The sequence below is a fragment of the Stigmatopora nigra genome, chromosome 11 (assembly GCF_051989575.1).
Source record: "Stigmatopora nigra isolate UIUO_SnigA chromosome 11, RoL_Snig_1.1, whole genome shotgun sequence".
Taxonomy (NCBI): domain Eukaryota; kingdom Metazoa; phylum Chordata; class Actinopteri; order Syngnathiformes; family Syngnathidae; genus Stigmatopora; species Stigmatopora nigra.
The window spans coordinates 3,841,495-3,868,627 of record NC_135518.1 but is presented as its reverse complement, the minus strand read 5'-3'; the positions used below and the strand labels follow the sequence as shown (position 1 = coordinate 3,868,627).

General features: G+C 39.6%; 2 protein-coding genes across 3 annotated transcripts; one reads left to right on the top strand and one right to left on the bottom strand.

Annotated features, from left to right (window-relative positions):
• Nucleotides 1-6,394: 6,394 nt before the first annotated feature.
• Nucleotides 6,395-20,931, bottom strand: armc8 (armadillo repeat containing 8). The gene is made up of 22 exons (XM_077727395.1): nucleotides 20,621-20,931; nucleotides 19,328-19,404; nucleotides 18,729-18,800; nucleotides 16,618-16,760; nucleotides 16,420-16,517; nucleotides 16,239-16,331; nucleotides 16,079-16,159; nucleotides 15,664-15,739; nucleotides 13,419-13,509; nucleotides 13,289-13,349; nucleotides 13,023-13,223; nucleotides 12,857-12,952; nucleotides 12,455-12,537; nucleotides 11,322-11,403; nucleotides 10,732-10,818; nucleotides 10,159-10,251; nucleotides 9,913-10,062; nucleotides 9,027-9,122; nucleotides 8,862-8,957; nucleotides 7,627-7,699; nucleotides 7,085-7,178; nucleotides 6,395-6,640 (listed from the first exon to the last, which is right to left on the bottom strand). Exons 1-22 carry the CDS (start codon nucleotides 20,663-20,665, stop codon nucleotides 6,607-6,609), a joined length of 2,022 nt encoding a protein of 673 aa, XP_077583521.1. The 5' UTR covers nucleotides 20,666-20,931; the 3' UTR covers nucleotides 6,395-6,606.
• Nucleotides 20,428-25,996, top strand: dbr1 (debranching RNA lariats 1). Of its 2 annotated transcripts, none has more exons than XM_077727397.1 (9): nucleotides 20,428-20,741; nucleotides 21,620-21,852; nucleotides 21,928-22,052; nucleotides 22,388-22,468; nucleotides 22,542-22,627; nucleotides 23,261-23,485; nucleotides 23,563-23,640; nucleotides 23,708-23,853; nucleotides 24,663-25,996. In XM_077727397.1, exons 2-9 carry the CDS (start codon nucleotides 21,656-21,658, stop codon nucleotides 25,339-25,341), a joined length of 1,617 nt encoding a protein of 538 aa, XP_077583523.1. In that variant the 5' UTR covers nucleotides 20,428-20,741; nucleotides 21,620-21,655; the 3' UTR covers nucleotides 25,342-25,996. The 2 variants fall into 2 exon arrangements, with proteins under 2 accessions (XP_077583523.1, XP_077583522.1); XM_077727396.1 differs by lacking the exon at nucleotides 20,428-20,741 and adding an exon at nucleotides 20,975-21,290.
• The last annotated feature ends 1,137 nt before the right edge of the window (nucleotides 25,997-27,133 follow it).

Below are 27,133 nucleotides of genomic sequence, written 5' to 3'. Positions count from 1 at the left end.
CAGATCGGCCAATCAGTGCTGGAAGGAATTTATATATCTTGAATTTGAAAAATATCATTTTATTTTAGACTAAAGTTGGGTTCGGTGAATGCGCATATGAAACTGGTAAGGTTCGGTAGTTAAAAACCACTGCTTTAGAGTGATAGTACCACTATATTGCTGAAAGAAAAACTCACAGAATAGATGGAAGGTGATGTAGCAAGAAATTCTAATTGATTTACAACTATTCTTGCAAATGAGAAAACAAAATGAGGAGGTATATGTCACGAACTGCGAACCAATCCTTGGACGCACACCTAACACTGACAAGGACGCAACAAGAAATGAAGAAGTAAAAAGAACTGAAAAACACAGACATGGGCTAATAAGATTGCCCCCCTGAGTAGAACTCGAACGGTGTTCTATTGTTGGACCTCTATGCCCGTCGTTGATTGTCAATGATGAAACTATATTCAAGCATAAGGGTGTCCATATATGCATTTAGCACCAGGACACCCAAGGCTGCAGCTTGTATTTATGTATGAATTGTTACATGCCGACTAGATTTTGGGTGAAAACATCCATGACGTTTTTCTATGTATGGCCATCTCCACCAAATCTTTGGACACCCCTGTCTTACAGTATATCAGCGGTTGGAGGTCCATCACTGAAACTACTGTAGTAGAACTTCCTTGAAGAAGTCTACTCAAGTTATAATTTTCTTATGCTGAGTTGGAAATGGACATGGTTTTGGACACACCATTTATGTTTCTTAATGTCACTGTATTTGGTTTTGTCGAGTCATATTTGCACCTATAGGATGTTTGTCACTCTTTCATGGCCCTTACACTTCAAAAGTAATGGGAGAAAATTGGTTATGTGTTCCAATGGCTCATTCTACCATAACAAAAGCGGTTTTCCATTAAGTGCCCAGGAGTCAAACTATTGTTCAAATTTAAGAGTTTTATTTGTTAGTTTTTTTTCTAATGAAGGATAAACCCTCTTGATTTGGAAGATAAGCCAGCAAAAACCCTTCAGTATAAAATAAAATGCCATACTTAAGTACTACTATCTTTACAAACAACTTTTTAAAATGAACTTTCAGGGAGTAGCTTTCCAAATAGGACACAGTTGCAAATGGTTTATCTCCTAAGACTAAAATCCAATGTTTTTACTTCTAAGTACTTTTCAATCGACTGCATTCTCATATCCACTTAGAACAAACTTATAATCTTTGAAAAATAAATTGTTGTTGAATTTAATAGTGGGACCCACAGGTAAAACATGACCATAATACAAAAATCTTAGAAGAACAATCGGATTTATTTTCAAACGGTCGCTCGTGTGAAAAGTCTATACATCCTTTTCCATACAGCAAATTTCAGGGATTGGGGTTTTATAAGGGTTATCCTTTTGAGAGATCCAAAAAAGTCCTTGAAGTTCAAAGCAAGGTATATTTTTGAATGTCAAAAGCTAGATTGCATATAAAGCGCCTAAATACCAGGTATAAAGTGGATTATTATCGACATTTGTACTGTTTTTCCTTTACTTATGCCAATTGACAGCAAAAAAATCTAATATAACCGCTTTTTGAACCTTCAAATGACTTAATTAATCCCAAAAAAGAGAAAATCCTGTTGATGTAGTACAATAGGTAGCCAAATCAATTTATAATTTATTTGCTACTTTTATTGGAGTTTCTGCATTTTTCTCTCACGATGTATGCCCTGAAGCTAACTGGCAACCAGTTTAGAGTATACACCTGCCTTTTGCCTGAAGTCATTTGGGATAAACTATCCTGAACCTTTACGAGGATGCGCAGTAAGGAAGATGAATGAATGAAGGAATTTGAATGGACTCAACGTAATTTAGGCAGCGAATGTCGATAGTCAGGTTTCAATTGTTTGGTATTGTAACATTCAGGGACTGAGTCAATGTATATTGTAAGGAAGACTCTTCTGAATTTTGAAGACATCCTATAGTAGTCCTGAATTTAAATATTTGGCCCATAATAGCTACACATTCATAATAGCCATAATTATCAGCCGCTTTTAAACGTTTTCTAATCATTACAAAAAACGATACAGTTGGATTGAAGATAGCTGAGTAGATAAAAGAAAAACCAGCAGGTATTAAATGAAAGTTGATTAAGCACAATGTTAAGGAACTATTAACAATTTCCCAATGACAACCTAATAATTTCATAGAATATTTTAGTATTGTATTTTTCGGACAACAAGTCCCACAAAGTCAAAAATATGTACAATGAAAGGGAAAAGACACATATAAGCTGTACTGGAGTAAAAAAGTGCATTTGGGGGAATTTTCTTTGATACAATCCAAAACAAAGAACATACGTCACCTTGAAAGGCATTTAAAATAAAATTAATGATAGTTAAAATAGGATAAAAAGCAAAAACAGGGAGAAGTTTTTTTCACAAGAGAACTACACCACAAAAAGCAATTACTTTTATTATTTTAGTTTTTTGTAAGTTACCGGAAATTCTTCGGGTTTGCCGTAGCGCCCCCTGAGGGCTTTAGCAAAAAGTCCACCCACCACTAATGTTGACATTATCGACACAGGCCTGGAGCGCCCTATTGCAGTTCAGTGTAAACATTACATCAATGATCAAAATTATTTTATAACGTGTGAATAATTTCACATATAGCCCCCACCACCTGGCCAAACCATATTAAAAAAACTGCTTATTATAGTCCGGAAAATAAGTTACAGTATTAATTAGTAATAGTTTCTAGTTGCCCACCTTCAAACTTTCAGGGAATAGAATTTTTACACTATGTATAAATGAGAACTCTGAATATTTTGATTGACATTTGACACCCAAAAAAAGGCTGAGGATAAATGTTTCAATAGCTAATTTTCCTAATTTTCAAGCCTACTAATTTGAAAGGTCTTCTGGCCCTTGTGCCTAAATCTAATGATGGTTACCCACTATCAAAATCAAGCAAACTGCAACCCATTTAATGACATTTTGAAATGAACTAATGGTGGGTGCCAAGGACAAAATTGTCATTGATTAAGTAGATAACTGTCCTATAGCGTCATTGCAGTTAATCCAGACAACTTTCACATTGCTCCTGAGCTTTAGCCATCCAACCATTGGTGCCTTCTCGTCTACATCAACACTGATATTCTGAGCAGGCATTTGGAACAATTCACATAAATAAAAGCCATCTAATTATACCTTGCACCTTGATTCCAACACATATTTTTGGTACTTGTGGAGGGAATATTTTTGTTAGGAAATGTAGCAGACACACAGTCGTGTTCACCTTCTAAATCTTTTTTTTTGCGAAAGCGGTACGCCGTTCCTGCTAAAAAAAACTAACGCTACCTGTGATATGAATGAAATGGGGATGAGGTAAGAGAGACTCGACAGAACTGTAAAAAAAAATAATAATAATTTGATAATGTTGCACCATGTTACTTGTAATATCATTCTGTTGATTTGTCCTCCCACAAGACAAGGAATCTCTTTGGAATGGGATGAAATTGCTTTTGTATTGTTTAATTTTTATTTGTTTTTGTTTTTTTTGTTACCAAAAGCGAAAAAAAACCTTGTCAATCCAATGCATGTCGTAGCTTTTGTTGCATGAGGAATGTGCCTGCTTTGGAGCTACACTGGGTCAGCTGCTTGTATTAAAAAAAAAGAAAAAATAGTTGCAGGTCTAACATGTATTTTATTATAAAAATAAAAAAATATTTAAAAGAACGAGAAAGAGAGAAGTAAAAAAAAAACTGTTACATTTGGAAAATGATTAGGACCAGTGAATTTAAAAACAATAGTTGGCAGAATTATCACTTTTTAAATGAGATATCTGACTTTAAAAGGAGAATTCTGCTAAACCGATATATTTTCTTGACTGCCACTAATCCTCTTCCGGAGTGACACAACACTTGAGCAGGAGCTACGACAATAAAAAAGTTTTCTAATTTTAATGATGGACTTGTGTGAAGTTTGTGGGGTTTTCTCATTTCCCAGTCTGACCCGAAACCTTAGTACGGATTGACATTTCAGCCCTGACTCCACCTGAATTTCAGGTCGGTTTTCGGGCCAGGGCTAAAGATCTCACCTCTACCCTTAAGGGAAAGTCTGGACACCATTTGGAGGAAACTTATTTTCTCTGCTTGTTTTCGGGATCTTGTTCTTTCGGTTATGACCTACAGCTCATGACCATAGATGAGGGTAAGAACGTAGATTGCCCGGTAAAAAGAGAGCTTCGCCTTTCGGCTCAGCTCCTTCAACACAAGGGACCGATGCAGTCCATATCGCTGCAAAAGTCACACTGATCCGACTGTCGATCTCCAACTCCATTCTTCCATCACTTTTAAACAAGACCCCGAGATAAGTTTCTTAAATTATTCCAGGTAATCCAGTTCCTCCCACATCCCAAAAACATGCAGGGTGGGCTGGTTGAACACCTTAAATTGTGAGCATAAATGGTTGTCCTTCTCCTTGTGACCTACAATGGGCTGGCCACCAATTCAAACTTTGCTCTGGTTGGGTAGTGAGACATTGGGTCAGTAGGTTAATATTAGCGTTCAGGGTTCATGTGGCCTGGCCAAGACGTGTAAAAATAAAAAATTGGGAAGCTATATATAATCAGGAACAGTGGAATCTTACACCCTCACTGATCTCAAATCTGCAAAGCGGTTTAACTTAAAACAAAGATTGAAATAACAATCAAAAGAGATGAACTCCTACCAGGTCATAGACTCAACATGAATCAGTAGGGGAGAACGGAATTTCACATAAGGTCACTTATGGATAGATTCCAAGACATTTTGGTTCACCATGTAGGGTCAACACAGACTATAGTAGGGAAAAAGCACTTAGATCTCAGTACCTGCTTTTTGCAGTAGAGTAGACCATGATGTTCAACTCCCACAGGAGTGACTGACAGCACCTCACAATCTGAGACCATTGTCAACTTCAAATGGAAAAAGGTGGAATACCCTCTCCGGGTCAGGGACGAGATCTTTTTACAGGTCGAAAAGTTTTAAGTATCTCAGGGTATTATTTGTGAGATCGATCAAGAGGCAGATTGGTGAGAAGTCATCAGTGAGACTCTGCAAAAGTCTGTCATGGTTAATATTTACTTAACAAAGATGATTTGTTATGTATCTGGAAAGACGTTGTGGCGAGGTAACGAGGAATTAGGGCCCAATCGCAAGGAAGCAGGCGAGTACATGGGAGGTGGTACTCAAACCAAAACTTTAATAACTTAAGCAGGATCTTCGAAAATAACAAAGACTTGGAAATCAAATCACATAACCAAACCTGAGAAGGGGAGACACGGGAAAGCGAAAAACGAGGCACATGGAACATGGATCGAGGTAATGTAGAAACGTGGCTTGGACAAACAAAAGCAGATGATCCATTGAATGACATAACAAGCAGTGGAGTTTAAATAGACTGACATGGGTTGACGAGACAATTAAAAACACCTGGGAAATACACGAGGGAGCAAGCAGGGAATACACCAGGGGCGGAGAAATGGCAGCTGAACACAAATGGGCAATCACTCAGACAGGACACCAATGGGGAATAAGCTAAACAAAACCAAGCAACCCTAAAATGATCCCAGATCAAGGTGGTCAAAAGAGTTGCCTCCGCAGGGTGTCTAAGCTCTCCCTTTTAGGTCAAGTGACAAACGCGATCATCTGCCAGGGGCTACGATTAGAGCCGCTGCTCCACTGCATTAAAAAGAATCAGATGAGGTGGATCGGGCATCTCTTTATAATGCCTGCTGACACCTCGTTGGTGAGTAATTCTGGGAATGTTTAACTGAGAGGAGACTGTGGAAGCCGGAACGCTTTGTGAAGCTTTGGGAAAGAGTTGAACAGCTTCTCTGATACAGGTGTTGCCGCCGTGACAAAATGGATCCATAGACTTTGACTTATAGGAAGAACAATGGATGTATGAACTGCTTGTAGGGACTGCATATATTTTTGGTGAGGACATTCAGAGTATCAGAAATGTGTGGGAAAGACCAAGCAAGGGAGAAGATAACATATGCTGACTTTGTTCAACTTATATTCACACAGGTGGGCTTTTCTCAGAATATTTTCTTGCAATCTGCACAAATAGTTGATTTGTCGAATTGCTTTAACACAAACGGGAGGGCAACAGTGTTGAGTGTGGCAAAACAATGGCTTCAATTGGAACGCCTATATGAAATGACGGGAAGACAGAGAATAACATTCAAAAAATAGATATATTTATATGCTCATTTATATAGATTTATGAGGTATCTATACACAAGAATGAAAACATCCACATTTAAAAATAGCTGAGTGTGTGGTTCCCCTCTTAAGGTGTCCTTTCGTCTTGAGGAAAAAGAAGCAAAGCACCGTCTTGAATAATCATGTAAAAATAACAACAAGAGGAAAAACTTGTCATCCAGTTTATTCAACAAGTGGAGTCCATGACAGGATAATTGTCACACCAAAAACCTCCGAGCTTCACAAAAAATAGTGAGTCTCCAAACCGTCAAGGTAAACTGGAAAAATACCATTTGAAAAAAAGGTGTCTTTGTGCAACTCAAAAAGTCTCAGCTGTTCAGACCATAACAGCAAACGTCTTCCCCGATGGGTGCCTGTGTTCATGCCAGGTACTGCTGCATGGCCACCTTGGCCCTGTAGGGACACCAGAGTGAATTTATTCAGTTTGTGTGGACTTAGCAGGGGCAATACCAGCTGTGGGGCCCGCAGATAATAGGGAGATTCATATGGCCAGGTGTAAGGAAAAGTATTCCGGTACTTCATCTACTGGAGTTAAATCAGCAACAGCTGCTAGGGCTGTTTTGGTATCGTACTGATGCTTTGGTTTGATTGAATTGAATTGCTTAATTGCTTTTCATATCATATCTGTACCATTTTGCATGATTGATTTAAAGTGCTGAACTTCTTCTGTAGCCTACCTGAACATAAATGTATACACGTTTGCTATGCTATGCGTGTTACTGAAATTTGTATTTCTCATCTAACCCAGTTTTCAAAACAGATTTTTTTAGCGCAACAATTGTCTTTTGGTTCCAAACAGTTGTAAACGAGGGCCTGAGGGTGAGTTGAGAACCTGACCTGTCGCTGAGGTTGGCGTCGCAGGCCTGTGATAGTTTGTGCAACATGTCCACAAATCCCATTTCCCTTAGCTTGTCCTGGCGCTCCTGAGAACCTGAAAAAAAAACAGATCTAAGACATTTCCTCAAACTGGACGGTGATAAATTACCATTGATGTCATTTGTTTCTATTGAAACGTTAAGAAGTTAAATTCTTCAACTGCCCCTTCTACCCAAAAATTAAGTGTAAAATATCAAAATTCCAAGATCTGGCCTTGCAAGAATATCTTCCAAAATGACACCATGTTCCCTATTGATAAAGGGTTGATTTTCAGTTCCATATAATCAAACACTAACGCATTTTGAAAATATACTGATTTGATATGGATAATAAAGATAAAATATTCCCATAACATTCAAACAAAATCAGAACATAATTGATGCAAATGGAAAAAGTAGAGATTAACCACAATGACTTTCTTATATTAACTTTAGTATAAAGTTGTTTGTTGCCAACCCACTGAGAATGGATGTGTAAATAAAATGATTGAACACTGTTTTTACCATCTTCCTCATTCCAGATGAGGTTCGAGATGCAGAAGGTGGCAGCAAGCTGCAATTTCACATTGGAGTGCCCCTATGGGTTAGAGAAATATGTCAAACATTTCAAATATAGCCATATAGCTGGTAAAAGGCCCCTTACAATACAACTATACAGTACAGTGGTACCTCGACATACGAGCATTTCGAGATACGAGTAACATTTCGAGTAAATGATTATCTCTAGATGCAAGACATATTTCGAGATACAAGAAAGCCAGGTGGCCAAGACATGAGAGGCTGTGTATGATTTTAGCGCACTGTCTATTTTGCTGCATCTCTTTCGTATATAACAGATATCTACGAGCACTGGGCTGAGCGTTGCACTGTTTTCAGTGTTTTTTTCCATCACTCAGCGCGGAATATAGAGCGATTGCTAATACGAGTAGTATATATAATTTCTCGTTGGCTGCTCATAAAAACATTAGGGGCTCTCTCCCTGCAACTCCCTCGTGTAATTTCTCTGGTCGCAACTCCCTCTTTGTAATGTCTCTGCAAGCACCGCGTTGCATTTTTTCTTATCCTGTCAGCTCCCGTTGGCAGAGCGATCGCTAATACAAGACTACTTCTCGTTGGCAAGTGGTCGTGCGTTATCCTATTGTGAGGACATTTGTATGCGTCATTTTCAGAATATTTTGAAGGGAATACAAAAGCAAACAGCCCATCGATAGTGAAAGCAAGGGTGGAGGCGGGGCAAACAGTGCCAACCTGGACGAAGGAAAGGTATAAAAATATAAAACAAAATTAAAATTAAGTTTAGATTAAACTCATTTTTGAGTGTGTCTGCATCATAATCGAGTTCATTTAAATTTGTTTATGTTATGAAACGAGCATGTTGCCGTGCAAAAAGCCATCAAAATTGCAAGCCACCATCTGAATTTGGCTGCCAGCAATTGCCGTGTTCTTGCAAAGAGAGATTAATGCTTCTTAATTGTGTTTGTCATTCATGAGAATGCACACTTAGCTTCATGTTTGTAGAAAAGAAATCAAGAGGCTTCATTTGTGCTCTTTTTATGTGTGGCTGGAGCAAAGTTAATTACTGAAATGCAAAACTCAGCTGAAAAAGGTCAGAGCTAGATCAAAAAAGTTCTGCTTTGAAGTGACACACGGTTTCCTTCACATTACATATGCACCACTGTAGACCTGGTGTAAAACATTGAAAACATACTTTATACAAAAACAAATTGTAAAAGACTAACCATGTAGTATTTTATTTTCTGTAGCATGTCATCATTGGTCATGATGAGCTCCTTGGCCGTGTTTCCGTCGGCAATGTTGGCGAGAATGCACAGGGTCTGGTCAAAGATATGATGTTAAAAAAATGGTATCCCAATATAATCATGGCTAATTCAGGCTCTTTTCACCTGTTCTTTGACTTCCACGCTGTGCTCTGCTTCCAGAATGAGCGTGACGGCCTGCATGATTTGCTTGCCATGAGAGCTCATGATCTGATCGATGTGCTGACAGGAAGAAAAAAAACGAAAAAAAGTGTTTAAAAACGATTCTGACAGATTTGTTTTCAAATGTGAAACGTTCTATGATGGTACAAGATAAATGTATATCGGGATATCTCTGACATTCTTATAGGAACGAAAATACTATTTTAAAATTGCGGGTAATACTATGACTAGACGATTTTGGAAACCATAAAAAGATTGCATTTTTGGACAGTCCATATGCAGGTTACAACAGTGCATATGCTCAGTTCTGTTCAGATTGCATTCACCGTCTATACTCAATAAATCATAATATAAATGATAGATGGTAATTATGAAGATAGAACATTTACTATTGTTTTCACAAAATATGTCATCATATCGGCCAGCACTACTTTGAACGAAATTGACACTCAATATTAATTCAGTTTTAGAAATTAAAAAGAAAAACTTCTGACCTATTTAGGTACTGTGAATCCTGGAATATGAAAATACGAAAAATACTTGTCTCTCATATTTTCACAACGCATGACATTTGCCTATTGTACGTGTAGTGAATTAGTCGGCCTGCAACCTTACCATGTTTGGTCTTGTCACTGATAAAGTTCGACATTTTTAGGATTTACCAAATAAAACTAGACAAAGGAGTTCTAAGTATTCAGTCACGAAGATTAGACAAAGGCTTAAACATTTTGAAGTAACTTCAAAGACTCAGACTAATACGTATTTTTGTCCAAACAACCAAGACGAAAATTGAAAGGGGCGCTAAAAACAACACTGGGAAGGTAGCAAGGTTTCGTGTGTGTGTTCTCACAGGGCGTGTTGACAGGAGATTTCGCAGCAAACCAAGAGTCTTCATCAGCACGTTACTGTCAGGGTCGGATAGTAAACGAAAGAGCTGCTCCGTGCCCAAACATTGAACAATTTCCACCTTTACCTTCTGATCTGCCTGGAAGGCCATATTCTGTGTACACAAGTACAGGCACACACCAATACATACAGTTAACAAAACTGGGTCAGTTGATTTGAAGGGTAAGCGTGTCCGGGATACACTTCTCACCATTAGGGCCCAAATTCCGTTGACCCGGAGTGCAGGACTCTCACTTTGAGTAAGACTGCATAGCAGTTCAATGACGCCTGATTCAAGAATGGGCTGCACACACAAGCAGGCCAGAAATAAACATGCATATTCAATGCACATAGTAACTGACAATTTACGTCAAAACTTTGCTTCCAGACAAAAATGTCAGGCAGGAGAACTTCTGAAATTCTGATAAACATGACACTTGATTTTTTTTGTTTCATACGTAGAACCTTTATTTAACTAAACAAGAAAACGTTTTATGCACTTAAAATAGTACCGTTGTAATAAAATATATTTTTTTAAGGAAGTAATCATTAATTTTTACTTAATACGTTGAATTAACCATCTTAATCCAAACCTGCTTAAATGCAGTCACGACATCAGCTTAACAATTACATGTATACTATCCACTACAGGGCCAAATAACCAAAATAAATTATTCAAATGTAGAACAATATTTGTTTTTGTTTTGGCATTACTGTCCACTTATTGAATAAATGTACGTAGTGAAATTTGCCAACGTGTGTGTGTGTGCATGTGCTTGTCTACCTCTTTACTGGGTGAGAACTCGAGCAGAAGATTGCATAGTGTGGAAGACGCCATAACCAAGACTTCATCAGGGGCATTTTGCAAAAGCTAAATGAAAAGCAAGCACACCAGCACAAGAACTTGTCACGAAATTCACAAGTGAATCATGAAATTCATTTTATTTTTCATTTTCCCTTATAGGGATAAATGCAAGAATATTACAGTAATACCTTGAGATACGAGCTTAATGCTTTCCGGGACCGAGGTCGTATGTGAATTTACTTGGATCTCAAATCAATTCTTTCCATAGAAAAGACGAAAATGTAAATGAATCTGTTCCCATCCTCTAAAAATGAGTTGCATACTCAGATAGCCGCACCAGGAATCATTTCGTATGGTCGCTGTCTTGTATCCCAAGGCAAAAATTATCGATCTCAAAGTTCTCGTAAATTCGGACACTCGTGAGTCGAGGTATTATTGTACAATGGTACCTTGACATACGAGCACCCCAGAGCCACGGGCGCAATCCCGGAACGAATTAAGCTTGTATCTCGTGGTACCACGGTACATTTAATTTTCTCATTCATTCAAATGAAACAACTTGAACAAACCTTCATAAGAGGTTTCCACACGGCGTGGTCATGGAAGCTGGTTCTCAGCTGCTGTACTGACCGCGAAAGACTATGAAGACATCTGTATATGAGAAGATGAGTATTTTATGTGCTTTACTTAAAAGGTTATGTTTAATGTACCATGTAGCACACCTGTGGTGGGCCGTCAGGGCCACCAGGGCTTTGCAAGGCCTTCTCTGCTGGCCTAAAAAAAAAATTAATCACACACTGATCCTAAGGTGGCCCAGGGGATGGGTGGTTAGGTTGTGGGCTTCACAGCTCTGGGGTTCTGGGTTTGAATCCAAGTTAGTCTACCTGTGTGGAGTTTGTATGTTTTCCTGCATGGATTTTCTCCAGGTACTCTGGTTTCCTCTCAAATTCCAAAAATGTGAATGGAAGGCGGGTTGGACACTACGTATGAGCGTGAATTGTTCCACTGCCCCTCGTGCCCTGCGAATGGCTGGCCACCAAAGACCGAAGGCAGCTGTGGTAGGGTCCACCCACAGCCCATAACTATGGAGCGGTATCCCTGGCTCACAGGCTCTGAGGAATACAGTAAATTGCAATGCTGCGGAGGGCTTGTTATTTGCCACAGATTTGACATGGTGTTTGGAGAAATACTGGATTTCTACATTTGACTTGCCTAACCAAGGCAGGAACGCGACACCAAAGCACTGCCGGACACTTACGAGCAACGGCACTCTCTGAAAAATTTGGGGAGTGGATTTACAAATGAGTGAGCAAGTTTGCAGGGAAACAGAGCTCTATAATCCAATGGTAAAGAAAAATAGGGAAATGAGTGAGCAAGTTTGCAGGGTAACAGAGCTCTATAATCCAACGGTAAAGAAAAATAGGGAAATATTAATTAGACTGCTAGACTGTTTCAGCTAGCAGGGACTTTCATTTCGGGGAGTGACTGCAATGTTTTTACTAAAATGTGGCAATATTACAAAATTATATTGCACATTTATGAGGTTATTATTGATGTTTTTTTTGTGTTGCTGCAGTTAAAGTTTTATAGTCATCAAATAATTATCAAGGGTTGGTTTGATTCAGATAGAGCACTACTGAAGCCTTGGTGTGAAATGGACGGCCCGCCACCGATGCGCACAAGAGATTAACGATGTTCTCACCTGACGGCCGCCAAGCGAACTTTAATGCTGGACTCTGATAGGCCGCTGACTATCCTGTCCATCATGTTCTCAGTCTCTGTGATCTAGATAAAAAAAACAAGAAATAAAGGCATTTCAATACACTGCATATTGTAGGGTTCCACTATTCTTGGTGGTTAAGGGAATACCCATCTATGAACAGGATTTATAATTATTGAAAACCCCTTAAAAAGTTTGTTAGTGCATATAGATACCTCAAGATTAATTTTATTGAATTGAAAGTCTTTAAGCCTCCAAAATATTTTTTTCCGCCACAAAGATAGCAGATGATACCCCAATAATACTTTAAGCAATTTGCCCTGAGCACAGGAACAATGGATGGGTGAGTTCTTCAGCCAAACTTAAAAAGTATGGACGACATACCTTCTTGCGAATATCTTCGTCATTGGAGCCCAGCGAAGCGTACAGTTTGAATGCTGCTTGCCTGAGCTCATGTGCATGTTTCAGGTCATGGTCCAACTACAAAGACAGAAACTCAATAAAACCAACCTTTAAAATACTGGCAAAAACAACAGCAATGCCAACACACCCTCTTGATGTCAGCGATGGCTGACACAGAGCTGGGGTACTTGAAGTAGTCGGCCAACATGGCCACAAGGTGGTCAGTAGTGCTGGCGATCCGCTGCAATTCCACATCAGGCTCCATTAGGAAGGCCAATGTCTCAGCTCCCTCTACCCTTTCTTCCAATAGGTGATCCTTGCTACACATGCGCACGAGGCACGGTAGTGTCTGCACCCACAGCAAAGTAAGGAAAACATTTCCAAACATATTGGCGAGCAAGAAATGAAATCAACCTTTAGGACAATGCAGCTGTCATCTGTACTGATGGCGCCGGCACGGCACATGTACGTGAGACTGTAGAAAAAAGACCATTTGTCAAAAACATGCCAACATGAGGCATTTCATCAACTACACTCCACTGACCATTTGGCTGCCGTTAGTTGCATTTCAATGGGCTGATCCCTTTGCATCATTCGGACAAATACCTGAGATAGCAGCTCGCCGTCTACCAGAACTGCAAGTACAAACAAAACCTTCTCAACGTGAGGAGTGCTGGCTAAAGCAAGCAACACACACACCACATACATCAATGTAGATGTGCTTACTGCTTTTAGAGTGTATAGTGTTCCCTGATTACCGCGGTGTTCGGCACAGAGCTTGACCCTAAATAGCGTATATATCTGCAATTAATTATATTATACTAATTATAACCTCAATAATATGCCACATGATTAGTATTTTGTCAAAATAAAACATCTACCTCCAGAAACAGCTCACTAAAGTAATGTCATTGCTTTGGTCTGAGTACAGCTACAATAGTGAATAGTTGTTTCTTGATTGAGTTTTTCTGCAAATAACTGAGGATATGTTCTAAAGAATAATTGTTGTGCCGCAAATATGCGTACTTAAGACAACCAACACAACACAGGACGCACATAACAATGTCTGTCATAGTAGCAAGACTGACCTGTTAGAGGCAGCATGGTGCCACAAGGCATCCAGACTGCCAGAAAATAGAAAGAACAAAGAGTAGTAGTAGAAGAATGAAGTTTAAGCCTATTTTCTAAGGTCAGGAAATTGAAGAGAACATTTCCTCTTTTAGTTGTGATAAAACCCAATGAGTTACTTTCGCATTTGTGTCCAACAATTACATGAGCTTTAGGTTGTTTCGTGAAATTCTATTGTTTCATCTCATATTTCAATCGCAATTATAATCAGTACATTGCATAGGCCAATACGCTGTTGACCAGTAACACTAAATAATGTACAAGCAATGTCACATGATCATCTGCAGCCAGTGATGGTCAAGTGGGGCATGTTATTGTGAATAGACATGATGAGTCGATGTGGGTTGACCTAGAGCAGGGGTGGCCAACCAGTCAGAGACCAAGAGCCACATTTTTTACCGTGTTACCGCAAAGAGCCACATTTTTTACTGTGTTACCGCAAAGAGCCACATCACACAGATTTATTGTAAATGTCACACACCAGCATAGTAATGACATAAATTGACTCCTACAGTACTAACAGCACAGGCCAGTCATTATCAACGATGAACATTGTGTGTGCACTGTCTCACACAGACAAACTCTCAGTTCAACCAAGTCCACAAACAAAAATATAATAATTTACAATAGCGTTTTTCTTTTTCTATGCATGTTACTTAGTGGGACTTCTGTCATAAAATCAGCGCCTATTTTTGCGCAACATTCGCTCCTTGTGAGCTGTCATTTATTATGAATGGCTTTTCGCTAGTTAAAAGCCATTCATAATAAATGACAGCTCACAAGGAGCGAATGTTGCGCAAAAATAGGCGCTGATTTTATGACAGAAGTCCCACTAAGTAACATGCATAGAAAAAGAAAAACGCTATTGTAAATTATTATATTTTTGTTTGTGGACTTGGTTGAACTGAGAGTTTGTCTGTGTGAGACAGTGCACACACAATGTTCATGCGAGGCAGACCAAGGCGAGAGTGCTCAGCCGGGAGCAGCCAATAGAAGAGCGAGGTGTACACCCACGTGGTGGGCGCGCTAGTTCGCCCACCACGTGGGTGTACACCTCGCTCTCCTATTGGCTGCTCCCGGCTGAGCACTCTCGCCTTGGTCTGCCTCGCAGGGGGTGTGGCTTTTTCAGCCGACGCTCGATCTTTGGGATACTTTTTGTGTGCGCGACGCCGTTCATTGTCGCTTCTGGTTCACGGGAGCTCTCCCACTCTGTTAAAAACGTTTACTCAAATGACCTTGCTCCTACTGGGAAACTTTGAGGTATTTTCATCCCAAGCACATGCGCATTGGACGAAAATACCGTATTGAACTCAAGCGAAGCGCACACGCAAAAAAAAAAAATAAAACACAAATACAAACTTTGATATGGACGTAAGAGCCGCATGAAACCGGGCAAAGAGCCGCATGCGGCTCGCGAGCCGCGGGTTGGCCACCCCTGACCTAGAGGCTGCACTTGTGAAATTATCTTTTAGCCCTAATTTTTTTTATGAAAGATATATGTATACTAGCCACCGCTACACAAGGGATTAAAATAAACTCATGTTTAGGTAATGTGCTGTGTGCATGCTTTGGTCAGGCCTTTAGTGAGTTTGATAGCAAGGGAGGAGAGAAAATGCTCAAATTTGGCTCAACTGTGTTGAACTCCAGGCTAAAGAACTCACCATTAACCAGCGTCATGGAAACCTGAGTGTTCTCATACGCCAGCACTGAGAAACATTTTAGAGCCTGCATACGGACCTGAAAGAACAAAATAGATGTGTACATTAGTGCTTTGCATTTGTATGTATGTGCCTGATTAGTGTCAGTATGGCATTCATCAAAAGTGTGTTAATGACATTATTCGCATCTAATTTGAGATATTAAAATACCATACAAGTGGAAATTAAATGTTTGCACTTATCACTGCCTAAAATGAAATTCAAATGATAGAAAATTGTCAAATTGAAATATTAAATTAAAGAGAAATGCATTAGTGATTGCTTTAAAAATTCAAGAATTAAAAAAGGCACCAATAAATGAGAATATCCACAAGTATACCCAAATATAATAAACACCTCAAAAAAGACAGCCACATACCTTATTAGAAGGCGATATTAGCAAAGGGGCAATGTTCTGAATAGCACCATGGTTAAACAGAACTGTCTGGTGCTCTAGAGTCTGAAAACAAAACAACACATGAACGAAAAATGTCTGCCATGAGTACTCAATCTTTGTGTGAAGCAATACCAGCAAATACCTTACAACAGTGGGAGAAGATCTGCGTGGTGTACTCCTGCGTTCTATGTGACCGGCTCAGAAGAGACATTAAATGAGGGATCACAGTGGGGTCCTGTAGTTAGTAGGAACACAAACACACCAATTTCATTTTTGATGAGAGAGTATTTGATCAAGAGAAAAACAATAGGAAGTGAGCCTACAGTGTAGAGCAGTTGCACTGGAGTGACAGGACTGATAAAGACCGTTCTGAGACAACGAAGACACGCCTCAATGAAAATCAGGTCAGGACACAATAGGCCTGTAGGCAACAACATACATATAATACAATATATAATATGTTTACTTATGAGGAACACAACACTCTGCTTCAATAATGTGTACGTGCTTGCACTGCAAACCTTGTAGAAGGGCAGGGATGATGTGGCAGTCCACCAAGGACTTGATATTATTCTCTGTGCCCATGGCCAGGCTGCCCAACACTACAGCACAATCAGTCCTTAGCTCCAAGCTGGAAGAGCTCTGCTGCAGTAGGTAAAGTAACCTGTAAAAGGGATATAAGACAAATCCACTTATCCACTTACAGTGGGGCAAAAAAATATTTAGTCAACCACCAATTGTGCAAGTTATCTCACTTGAAAAGATTAGGGAGGCCTGTAATTGTCAACATGGGTAAACATCAAACATAGGAGACAGAATGTGGAAAAGAAAACTGAAAATGACATTTTAAAAATCACAATTTATTTGCAAATCATGTTTAAAAACAAATATTTGGTCAATATCAAAAGTTCATCTCAATACTTTGTTATGTACCCTTTCTTGGCAATAATGGAGGGCAAATGTTTTTTCTGTAACTCTTCACAAGCTTTTTACACACTTGCTGGTATTTTGGCCCATTCCTCCATGCAGATCTCCTCTAGAGCAGTAAAGGTTTTGGGGCTGTCGTTGGGCAACACAGACTTTCAATTCCCTCCACGGATTTTCTATGGGGTTGAGATCTGGAGACTGGCTAGGCCACTCCAGGACCTTGAAATGCTTATTATGAAGCCACTCCTTTGCTGCCCTGTATGTTTGGGATGATTGTCATGCTGTACGACCCAGCCATGTCTCATCTTCAATGCATCTTCAATGTCCTTGCTGATGAAAAGAGATTTTCACTCAAAATCTCTTGATACATCCCCCATTTATTCTTTCCTTTACACAGATCAGTCGTCCTGGTCTTATTGCAGGAAAACAGCCCCAAAGCATGTTTCCACCCCCATGCTTCACAGTGGGTATGGTGTTCTTTGGCTGCAATTCAGTATTCTTTCCCCTCCAAACACGAGAACCTGTGTTTGTACCAAAAAGTTTTATTTTGGTTTAATCTGTCCATAACACATTCTCCCAGTCCTCTTCTGGATCTTCCAAATCCTGTCTAGCGAACCACAGACAGGCCTGAATGTGTACTGGCTTCAGCAGGGGGACACGCCCGGCCGGCTGTGCAGGATTCGAGTCCCTGGCAGCGCATTGTGTTACTAAGAGCAGCCTTTGTTACTGTGGTTCCAGCTCTCTGCAGGTCATTCACCAGGTTCCCCTATGTGACTCTGGGATTTCTGCTCATCACGGGGTGAGAGCTTGCATGGAGCTCCAGATCGAGGGAGATTATCAGTGGTCTTGTATGTCTTCAATTTTCTAATAAATGCTCCCACAATTGATTTATTTACACCAAGCAATTTACCTATTGCATATTCAGTCTTCCCAGCCTCGTGCAGGTCTACAATTTTGTCTCTTTTGACCTACAATAGTTCTTTGGTCTTGGCCATAGTGGAGTTTGGAGTGTGAGACTGAGGTTGTGGACAGGTGTCTTTTATACCGCTAATGAGTTAAAACAGATGCTATTAATACAGATAACTTTGACAGCCAGAAATCCTGCTTGTTTGTGGGTGACCAAATACTTATTTCCCACTCTAATTTGCAAATAAATTCATTTAAAATCAAACAATATCCTTTTCAGATTTTTTTCCTACATTCTGTCTCTCATGGTTGAGGTTTACCTATGCTGACAATTACAGGCATCTCTAATCTTTTCAAGTAGGAGAACTTGCACAATTGGTGGTTGACTAAATACTTATTTGCCCCATTGTAAATATACACATAAATGCTTCTGTGTAACACATCTGAAGATGCTTGAGATGACAGACCGAACTTTCAAAATATAACATAAAACTATGGTGCCCAATAATATTAAGGGAATAGAAATGATTTTCTTTATTTTTTAAGTTTTAGAGATGGCACTGAAGAAAGCTGAGAGAGAAAAACATGTGTGCACACACTTTTTCTTTTATGTAAAATGGCATCACAAAAAAATGCTTTTCAACTGCATGGCACAAGGTACAATCAACAGTGTACCCTACTATTCCCATTCATACAACAAAAGGTAGTGTTAGTAGAGGTAGCAAGAATACTAGTAGCTGGATGGATGGATCAACGACTGTACGACAGTTGGAGAGGAGGTGGAAATAAAATTGCGTACCTTTGCACAGCTCCCAGGACGATTAAATTGGCTTTCTGTTTATTGTTGCCAATAACGGCGTTCTTCATGTCACTGTGGAGTCAAACAATACACAAAAAGATGAGTGCATGACAATAGTGTTTGTGAAGATTTGCCTTTACTTTGTACTGTTCACAAAAAGACATGGGCGAGATGTGCCAACATATTCATGCAATACAATTACTCAACATATTTTTACATAAATGCATACCGTATTTTCCGGACTATAAGTCGCACTTTTTGTGCACTTTGCCTGGGCCTCGGCTTATATCTTTTTTAACCATTCTGACTGAAAACAACTTGCTTTGTTGTGCTGTTTTTTAGGCTATAGTTATAAGAAAAAGTGTTGATGTTATTAACAGATACATAATTTGTCTGTTGTTTGCATTTTAATGTTAATTGAACTTTTTTTTTCGTTTCTGAAAAAATCTTATATTTGACCGCGACATAGTATAAATATTTTTTCACCTTTCATTGTTCATTCTTTGGCTAGTGCGATTTAAAATCAGATAATACATAGGGCTAATGTGGTAATCAGTCTTGATTAAAATGGCCCATTTCTTGGTGTGAGATGAACTTACATGACTCCCTGCAGTACTTTCTGTGGGTCGGGGTCAAACAGACGGTCCACATAATGTCGACTTGTGGCAGTAACTTCCTACCGTACAACAAAAAAAAGATCGTTAAAAAGTTTAAGCATGCAATGGGGGGGGGGGGGGGTTGTAATAATTTTTCAAAGCAATTTTACTACAAAGGTATGAGACATTTATTAGAAAAGTAGTGATCGACTGATAGGCGGCCCGGCGGATTGAGTGGTAAGCACGTTGGCCTCACAGCTCGGGGGTCCTGGGTTCAAATCTAGGTCGGTCCACCTGTGTGGAGTTTGCATGTTCTCCAGCCCTTTGTGGGTTTTCTCCAGGTACTCCAGTTTCCTCCCACATTCCAAACAAAGACATGCATGGTGGGCGAATTGGACACTCTAAATTGCCTCTTGGTATAAGTGTGAGTAATACCTTGACTTACGATGTACGGGGAATTTGAAATACGAGTACATTTCTCTAAAAGTTTCGCCATTATCTGTGACATCCAGAAATTGGTAAGCGTGTGAGCGTGAATGGTTGTCGTCTCCTTGTGCCCAACGATTGGCTGATCACCAATTCAGGGCGTACCCCACCTAGTGCCCATAGTTGGGTGGGATACGCTCCAGTACCCCACACGACCCTTGTGAGGGCAATGAATGAATGAACATCCAGAAGGATACAGTCGTCATAGCACCAAGTGACACGTTTGTGCAACGAATACGACCACACATCACTCATACCTATTTCCATGCATAATAAATAATGCATAACAAGGGTCAGAGAGTTTACCCATTTGAGCACCTGACACCTGCTAACTTACGATCAATATAGTTTATAGACAGAACACAACGTGGGGGGAGTGTGGTTACTTTAAGGAATAAATCTATTTTTTGCATTCACTTTTTTTGTGAAGAGAAACAGTAGTAGTGGTAACTCGTAGCTGTTAGCCGCTAACTCCTTCCGAGAGACACTGACAGCTCGTGGCGCTCGTTTTACTTGCCCGAACAGCACACCGTAAAAGTGAACCGGAGTATTCCGACTGTCACCGCCTGTCCGTGCGAACAATATAAAACAAACGAGTGCTCATTTTCTGGTGCGCGCTCCAGTAGGCGTAACGCTAATAGAGCTACATGTTGCAGAGCCATTGACTTAGCCATATGCTAATAGCGGGCAAACCGCGTTAGTTTGACAAGTACACACTCAATTATTTTTCATCAATTAACACGGGACGAGAAAGAGGAGACACAGCCGAAGTGCAAACTACTGATTGAAGCGATAAAAGTTAAGACTCACAGACAGCACACTGATGCGGAGAGGGGCCTCCAACAAGCACGCCATCTCTCGTCCCCGATCGGGCGCCCCAATCGGCGCAACACTTTGAAAACCCTCCCCCTCCCCCTCGGAGCGGTTTCAGGTAGACTTTTAAAAAAGAAATTTGGATAAAGTCTATCCAAGTCTTCTTTGACTTTTATAATTTAAACAAGTCAAGTGCATCTCCTGTGCAGTGGGCACGAATTGATTGCGAGCTTCAAAGTAACAGTGCTAATTTAGCGTGCTGTCCGTCTGACAGCCAATGGATTTGTCAGGCAAGTAAACACAGGCGTGACGTAAATGGTCCCTCCATAGTACATTCGTCACAACACGACCCACCAGATAAGCAAACAACTAAATTAAGAATGTGTGCACAAAGGTCGCAATAAAATCATTTAAGTTCACAATAGTTGCATTGCTATATTAATTGTTATTGGAAGTGTTGAATCTACCGTTGGTGATCAAAATATAAAATGCCTGTTTTTGACTTGCTGCGCAGGCGCACTGGATTGTGAACGTGGGGTGGGAAATTCATTTTGATCTCCAGCATTTGCACAGTTGTTCAGGAAAAAAAATTGCAATTAATTTACCATTTGGAGGTATTGTGGTGTGCATAACGGCCTGGTCACCTTTACCCATCGTGTACGCCTCCGTAAGTGATTGTTTGTTTCAAAGATCAATTGTTTTGAGACGATGTGCGTTATTCGCCAATGTGTTCGAGTTCCGAATTGAGTTGGACAAAAAAACAGACGAAAAAACAAAAATGCTGGTGTTTAGGACCTTTTTTTTAGCTATTATGGAAACTATTGTAACTACGATATTTAAATGTATTGATCGATCGTATGTATAGTATACACGTGGGATTTATTTGTTCGGTGGTGAAGAGTCGCTCTTTGAATGACGTCAAATCATTCAAAGATGTCTTCTTGAGCAGAATTATTAGGTCAGTTTCTCGTCTCTTTTTCTTTTTAACAACAATAGAGCTGAGACTCAAGATCGCCTCTGCTGGCTGCAACCATGAAGATTGCAGTGGAGGGCTGTTGCCATGGTGAGTTGGACAAGATCTACGAGACTATTGCCCACTTGGAAAAAAAGGAGGACGTCAAAGTAGAGCTATTGCTTTGCTGTGGTGACTTCCAAGCTGTGCGTAATGAAGGAGACCTCACATGTATGGCGGTGCCTGTCAAGTACAGAACCATGCAGACGTTTTACAAGTTAGTGCCGTTGCTTTCTAATGTTTTGTTTATTTTTATTCATGAGTCAATTTTTAACTATCACCTTTTTCATAGGTACTATTCTGGAGAGAAAAAAGCTCCAATTCTAACCATCTTCATTGGTGGTAACCATGAGGCCTCTAATCACCTGCAGGAGCTCGCTTATGGAGGCTGGGTGGCTCCCAATATATATTATCTAGGTAAGGAACAATGATTATATACACCAAATTTCATTACAGATTTTACATTATAAATTATTCCTACTATATATCTTGGTAAGGGGCTTTCAGGCAAGAGCGGTAGTGCTGTTTTTTGTTGTTGTTGTTGTTGTTGTTAGAAATGTTACATTTCATCCAATTGCTGGTAGTACTAAAGTATTCTATGCGTTCTTGCTTCAAATTAGGGATGCTGCAGAACAAGTGATGTGACACCCAAGTGAATATGTCTAATTTTTATCGATGTGCCCAAAAAAAACAAGAGGTATAACAAAAGGTTCTCAAGTAAATTTTCATTAACATTCAATTTCACGTTGAAGGCTATGCTGGGGTGGTTCGCTACAAAGGAATACGAATTGGCGGCTTGTCTGGTATCTTCAAGTCACATGACTACAGAAAAGGTTTTTTTCATATCACTGAAACCTATCACACATCTTAAAGCAGTGTGCCATCAAGTGTTTGTGCTCATTGCAGGTCACTATGAATTCCCACCCTACAATCCTGGAACGCTGAGAAGTGTCTATCATGTGCGAAATATTGAGGTGTTCAAACTAAAACAGGTAATCATCACTCAAACACAGTGGTTCTTTCTTTCATAATTCAGAAACTAAGCAACATGCTTAAATCAGGGATGTCCAAACTATTCCACAAAGGGCCACATTGGGTGCAGGTTTTTTTTCCCATTTGCACTGCACAGATAGTTTAACCAATTAGGTTTCTTCTGAAACCAGCTCCTGATCAACTGATTGAACTTTTACAACACCACACTGGCAAAATGTATTCTATTTTTTTGGTTTAAATGAAAACCTGCACCCTCTCTGGCCTTTAGAACTGGTTTGACATCCATGACTCAACCTTCTAAGGCCCAAACTCTTGCCAAGTATGCATTTGTATTTTCTCATTGATATTTAGGCTAATTTTGACCTAATGAGTGTAAAAACCAGGAATTATCTTCATTACATGATGTAGTTTCTGAGAAAAATGATGGGTGCTGGACCCTATCCCAGCTAACTACGTGCACCAGCTGGGGACACCCCGAATTATTAAATCAGCATATGCTGCATGTTTTATGCATGTGGAAGGAAACCCCCAATGACAACCAATTTTGTCCACTGAAATGTTTTTTTTTACTTTCAAAGACCCACTTCTCGTGGAAATGAAATGATTGACAAATTAAATCCATTCCCAATTAGATTTGCATGCCTATCGATATTTTCATGAGCCATGACTGGCCCCGCGGAATCTATCATCATGGAACCACGAAAGAGCTACTGCGTAAAAAGAAGTTTTTGCGACACGAGGTTGAGTGCAACTCTCTGGGGAGTCCCGCTGCCGCCGAGCTTCTAGAGCACCTTCAGCCCAGCTATTGGTTTTCGGCACATCTTCACGTCAAATTTGCTGCCGTGAAGCAACATCCGGTAAGACTAATTGAACCGGAAGTTGTTTCAAATTTGACTGTTTTTATTTCTTGCCATATTTTTCTACATGGTTCCAGGCAAAACCCAATACTGCCCCAAAGGCCACAAAGTTCCTATCTCTGGATAAATGTCTGCCCTATCGAGAATTCCTGCAGGTAATGGAATGTTGTGTGTTTGGAAGGAGAAAGATGGTCTAAATTGACGTCAATAAATTTGTTGTAGATTGTAGACTTACCAGAAAGAGCCGGTTCATCAGATGACTTGGAATATGACCCCGAGTGGCTTGCCATACTAAAGCTCACAAATGAGTTGCAGAGAACCAGCTCTCATCCATGGAACCCTCCTGAAAATAATGGCCTGCATGAACGGTGTGTACTTTTTATGAGCAATGCGACACTAAAGTATTTACTTTGCTTTAAATTTATTTACTTGTCTCTTAGGAAAATGATAGAATATACAAATTTAGATCAAATTATTTTTTTTACAGCCAAACATGACTCATTGGGCTGTTCTAGGAAGTAAGAAGTCAAATCATTACATCATTTTCTGTTCAGGAATACTAATAAATATAAATCGTTTAACATTTTGATCAATAATTCATGCCCCAGGCATTCAGGCAGTCATTATTGTCGAACCCTGGTCTGGTGATTGGGTTTAAAGCCTAGTGACTGATGGTGTAATTGCATCTTAAACTTATCGACTTTTATCAAACACTTAGTTTTTGATTACAAAAAATATTTTGGACTAGTTACCGTTATCGTGTTATCGCCACCTTTTATGAAAATTATTTTAGTTTGCGCCTTATGGTTCAGAAAATACAGTAATATGTTATATCATGTAATAATCGTAATAATAATAATCAGAGATAGGCTTTGTCATCATCATTGACTCGACAAAAGCCTAATTATCATCATACCCAGCTGCGTATGACAGAATTGGCAGTGCTTCTCCATAAGGTACCTTTCCCGGCAAAAGACTCAAATAAGTGATAATTACTTGTAATTTGGCATTCTGCCGTGGTGAATACATCGCATCACCTCCCGAGCGGATCAGTTACCTCTCACTAATTCTCACTTACCTTCAGTCAGCCAATAGGAGGCTGATCATTGCCCAACATATTTTCATCTTACCTCACCCCAAAGTTATTACCCATAACCTCTGGTTTTCCCGCTTTTAGGTGGGACTTTACAGTCTCTGAAGAAACACTAATGAAAGTGGTGGAGCAGCTCAACGGCAATCTTGTCATCCCAAGCAACTTCACTAAGACTGTACAGCCCTTCGACCCAAGCCATCCTCACTTCCATGCTGCCCCCAGTTACAACACCAACCCCCAGACCACAGAGTTGTGTGCCATCTTGGGCCTTACAGATCTCTACGCCCAAGCAGGCCAGGTTAGCGCCACTAGTGGCCCTCGTACAGAGGAGGAAGGCGACTTTCAGAGTGGTGACGAGCCTAGCGAATACCCAACTGATGTTTCGGGCACGTCCTTTAATCCTGATGAGATCACCATAGAGGATGAATGGGATGAAGAGGAAGGTGAAGAAGGCACTGAAAGCAGCACTGATACAAAACCCTCCAACAGTAACACCCACACACCCAAAACCATGGTCCTGCCGCCTCCTAAATCCCAAGTATCACCCATTTTTCTACCGCCTCTCCGAGATTTGCCTCCCCACGCTCAGTCGACACCTGAAGTTCCCCGACTTCCTTCCTGTGACAGTGACAATGATATAGACGGCGAGCGTTTTCTTAAAAGAACCAGCGAAGTAGCAGGTTCAGGTCAGACCACGACACCGCAAATCAAGCGGAGGAACCAAATAATCTACGCCACAGTGGAGGATGACTGTGATGAATAGCGGAAAACTTTATTTTTTTTCAATGCATTATTAACAGTGTGGCATCTAGACTGCAGGATTGTGGGATTCAACCACTTTGTAGCGTATTGGCGCCAAAAGGAGAGACAAATATGCTATATATTAGACCTGAGTGATAAAACGATAACAATAATTATCAAATAATTTTAGTCCATAATAATAAAAAGTAGATAAAATTCGATAGAATTAAACTGCACTACAACACGAAATTCCAAAGAACTAGGCGCGTTGATGTGACGTGAGTGTTGGGTCCAGATCAACAAAGCAAAATGACTATGGCTATATAACAGCCAAAATGTGTTATCATGAGATGCAGGACAACTTTGAGGTGACCCATTAAAAGATCCAAGTGTCGTCTCCGTCGTTGTTTTATTTTTTATTTTTTTAATGCTCTTTAATACCTGTGCACAAAAGGCAGCCTTATTTAAAATTTCCTTAACCCGCTCTCTTCATTTGAGGACAGCTTGTAATTCCTTTCTTACTTGATATCAAGGACTGCATTTTATGCAAATCTTATGAACATTTTGTACAAATCTAAATCTTGTTACCGTGGGTAAAAATTGGTTAACTTCATCCAACTTGTATTCATTTCTTTTTTGGGCCACGCGAGATAAATTTATATTGTTTCTTCTGGTGAGTCTGAAAATATTCTACTTGCCAATGGTGATGTAAAATCATATTTTATATTCTCTTTTGTCTTAAATACGGGTACATAATTACTTTCATAATTGAATGAGGAAAGTAATTCATTTAATTATTTACATACGTTTTAAGTTTCAATTAGGAAAGAAAAATCTAATAGTTATTGTGCACAAATAACAACAACAAACACAAAGAAATAATAAATAGGAAATAAATGTGTATATGACATAGGCTTTGTTGTCATAATCAACAGCAAAAGCCTAATTGTCATCATACCCAGAAACTGCGTATGACTCGGCAAAAGACCCAAATAAGTGATCATTTCGGGCTCGTAATTTGGCATTCTGCTGTTTTGGATACATTACAGGAAGTGTCCAAAATTGAGGGTTTTTATCAATTTTTAGAAAGACAACACGAATGACCTGGATAATGATTGTGCAATGTTGTCCTGGAAAATGATGCACGTTCAATGTTATCTTCGTCATGGTGCTTTTACAAAACAGTAGTTTTGATCTGAAAGTTGAGCAAATACGGAGAAAAATGGCCCAAAGCTGCACTTTCCGACCTAAAAAATGCAACACCCTGGTACAAACAAATATTGATTTCTGAAAAACTGGAGTCCAAATTCGCAAATTGGCCACGGTGCATCCCTACAGATGTAAATTTGCCAACTTTTGGCAAAAACTGCATTCAAATCGTCTACTAAGACGTATCCCGTACCCTCACCACTGAAGGTGTCCTTTTCACATTTGTTTGTGTAAAGGGGGATTTCCCCTAATTGTTCATGTCTAGCTGCAACACTGTCATTTCTGTTTTAAATAGAAACAAAAAAACAAGGAAAATGCTTATTTTTTTTTGTAAATGTGATTTGAAGACAGCAAAAAAGATAAAAATCTGTATCCTTAAAATAAAATTTGTACAATCTCTAAACAGGATTTGTTTTTTAAACTGTTTAATTATTTAATTGTTTCAAGTCAATTTCTATGCAATGCTGTACAGAAATTTACAAATAAAAAAAATGCTTAAACTTAAAGATATAGTTTCATGTTTAAATTAACATATTCCTTCCTGCCCCTTTTAACCAGTGTAGTTATGACTTGTTGAGGCCATTTTTCTAAAGCTATGATCAGTT

Excerpts from the sequence above, each read along its gene's own strand:
- armc8 (XM_077727395.1), bottom strand. The coding sequence starts at position 20,665 with ATGGCGTGCTTGTTGGAGGCCCCTCTCCGCATCAGTGTGCTGTCT. Across the intron at positions 16,518-16,617 it reads CATCCCTGCCCTTCTACAAG|GCCTATTGTGTCCTGACCTG; the intron begins GTTTGCAGTGCA and ends TGTTGCCTACAG. Across the intron at positions 7,700-8,861 it reads AGAAAATAAAATACTACATG|GGGCACTCCAATGTGAAATT; the intron begins GTTAGTCTTTTA and ends TCTAACCCATAG.
- dbr1 (XM_077727397.1), top strand. The coding sequence starts at position 21,656 with ATGAAGATTGCAGTGGAGGGCTGTTGCCATGGTGAGTTGGACAAGATC. Across the intron at positions 22,628-23,260 it reads AGGTGTTCAAACTAAAACAG|ATTTGCATGCCTATCGATAT; the intron begins GTAATCATCACT and ends ATTCCCAATTAG. Across the intron at positions 23,486-23,562 it reads CTGCCGTGAAGCAACATCCG|GCAAAACCCAATACTGCCCC; the intron begins GTAAGACTAATT and ends ACATGGTTCCAG.